Source organism: Salvelinus sp. IW2-2015, unplaced genomic scaffold (assembly GCF_002910315.2).
Source record: "Salvelinus sp. IW2-2015 unplaced genomic scaffold, ASM291031v2 Un_scaffold3508, whole genome shotgun sequence".
Lineage (NCBI taxonomy): Eukaryota > Metazoa > Chordata > Actinopteri > Salmoniformes > Salmonidae > Salvelinus > Salvelinus sp. IW2-2015.
In genome coordinates, this window is record NW_019944788.1 from 67,590 (window position 1) to 69,038 (window position 1,449).

Genomic DNA, 1,449 nt, shown 5'->3' on the forward strand with positions numbered 1-1,449 from the left:
TTTAATGTTTTATTTTAATGTGTTATTTTATTGTGTTAATTTAATGTTTTATTTTAATGTGTTATTTTAATGTGTTATTTTATTGTGTTAATTGAATGTTGTATTTTAATGTGTTATCTTATTGTGTTAATTTAATGTTTTATTTTAATGTGTTATTTTATAGTTTTTTAAAGCTTTTTTTATTGATATTGCTGATGTGTTTTATGTGAAGTGACTTTAGGAGTTTTGAAAAGCACAAAATAGATCAAATAAATGATTTTTATTGATGTATTTTTTATTTCCAGCCCCCAGGAGACCTGTCCCACTACAACTCTCTACCAATCAAAAGCAGCCGTCACGGCCAGGGTGGGCGGAGTCCGGCAAAGGCGTTCCTGCGTCGCATGGAGATGATGCGTACCTGGGGACCGTCCTCCAAGAGGAAGTCAGGAAGTGGACGGGCGCCGCTCGTCATCAGTGGGCCGGTCCTACATGGGGAGGAGCCCCAGGCGTTACAGACACTCCACTGTGTTCCCATCAATCAATCAGAGGACAGTCCTCATCCTCCCCACCAATCAGACGACAACTCGTCCCGTATCGCTCTCGGCAACGGCAGCAAGGGCCAATCGGTGACGAGCGGTGTGAGCTCCATGCGCCCCTGTGTGAGGGAGTCTGTCTCCAAGCCAAAAAGAGGAAGTATGTACCTGGAAGACATGGAGCTGCTCTCTGGCGCCCCCCATGTTCGGAGGACTGAAGCACAACAGAGCCCGTTCAGCAGGAACCACTTCCGCTCCTATGAGGACCTGCTGGTCCACATCCCCAAGAACCACAAACCAGGCACCTTCCCCAAAGCCTTGTCTATAGAGAGTCTAGCCACAGCCACCAACCACCAGCACCAGACCCCCTCTCCCTCCCCACTCCACCCCAGCAAAGGCTCCCCCTGGACGGGTACGGCTCTGTCCAAGAAGCCTCCCTGTCCTGGAGCTCCGCGGGGCAGCAGGGTGAGTGTGTATGACAACGTCCCCGGGTCTCACCTGTACGCGTCCACAGGTGACCTGCTGGATCTGGACCGAGGCGATCACCTGTTCCCCCACCTGGATGACATCATCAGTCACATCAGCGGCCTGCAGCAGATCGTAGACCACTGGAGTCGCAGCGTGCTGCCGGAGGGTGGCGTGGGGGAGGAGGGGGAGGCAGGGGAGGGAAAGAGGGGTGAGGATGAGGGGGAGGGAGAGGGAGAGGGGAGGACCACACCCAGTGAGGGGGATGGAGAGGGGAGGACCATGCCCAGTGAGGGGGAGAGAGACGGGGTCTCCCTGACTGACATGGAGTCTACAGGGACCAGAGAGAGGAGAGACTCTGGAGTGGGAGCTTCCCTTACCAGACCACGGTGAGTCTCTCTAATGTCACTTGTATGTATCCTGGTCAGTCTCTCTGGTCAGTCTCTCTGGTCAGTCTCTCTGGTCAGTCTCT

At 52.4% G+C, this 1,449-nt stretch overlaps 1 protein-coding gene across 1 annotated transcript in view; it reads left to right on the top strand.

Annotated features, from left to right (window-relative positions):
- The window catches only part of LOC112076002 (stAR-related lipid transfer protein 13-like), a gene marked incomplete at its 3' end in the record, with an annotated part of 64,905 nt that extends 63,539 nt beyond the window's left edge, over positions 1 to 1,366 (top strand). The window contains exon 5 of the mRNA XM_070441141.1: positions 285 to 1,366. Within this exon, the coding sequence (XP_070297242.1) occupies positions 285 to 1,366 (1,082 nt within the window). The remainder of the gene's footprint in view (positions 1 to 284) is intronic.
- Between the last annotated feature and the right edge of the window lie 83 nt (positions 1,367 to 1,449).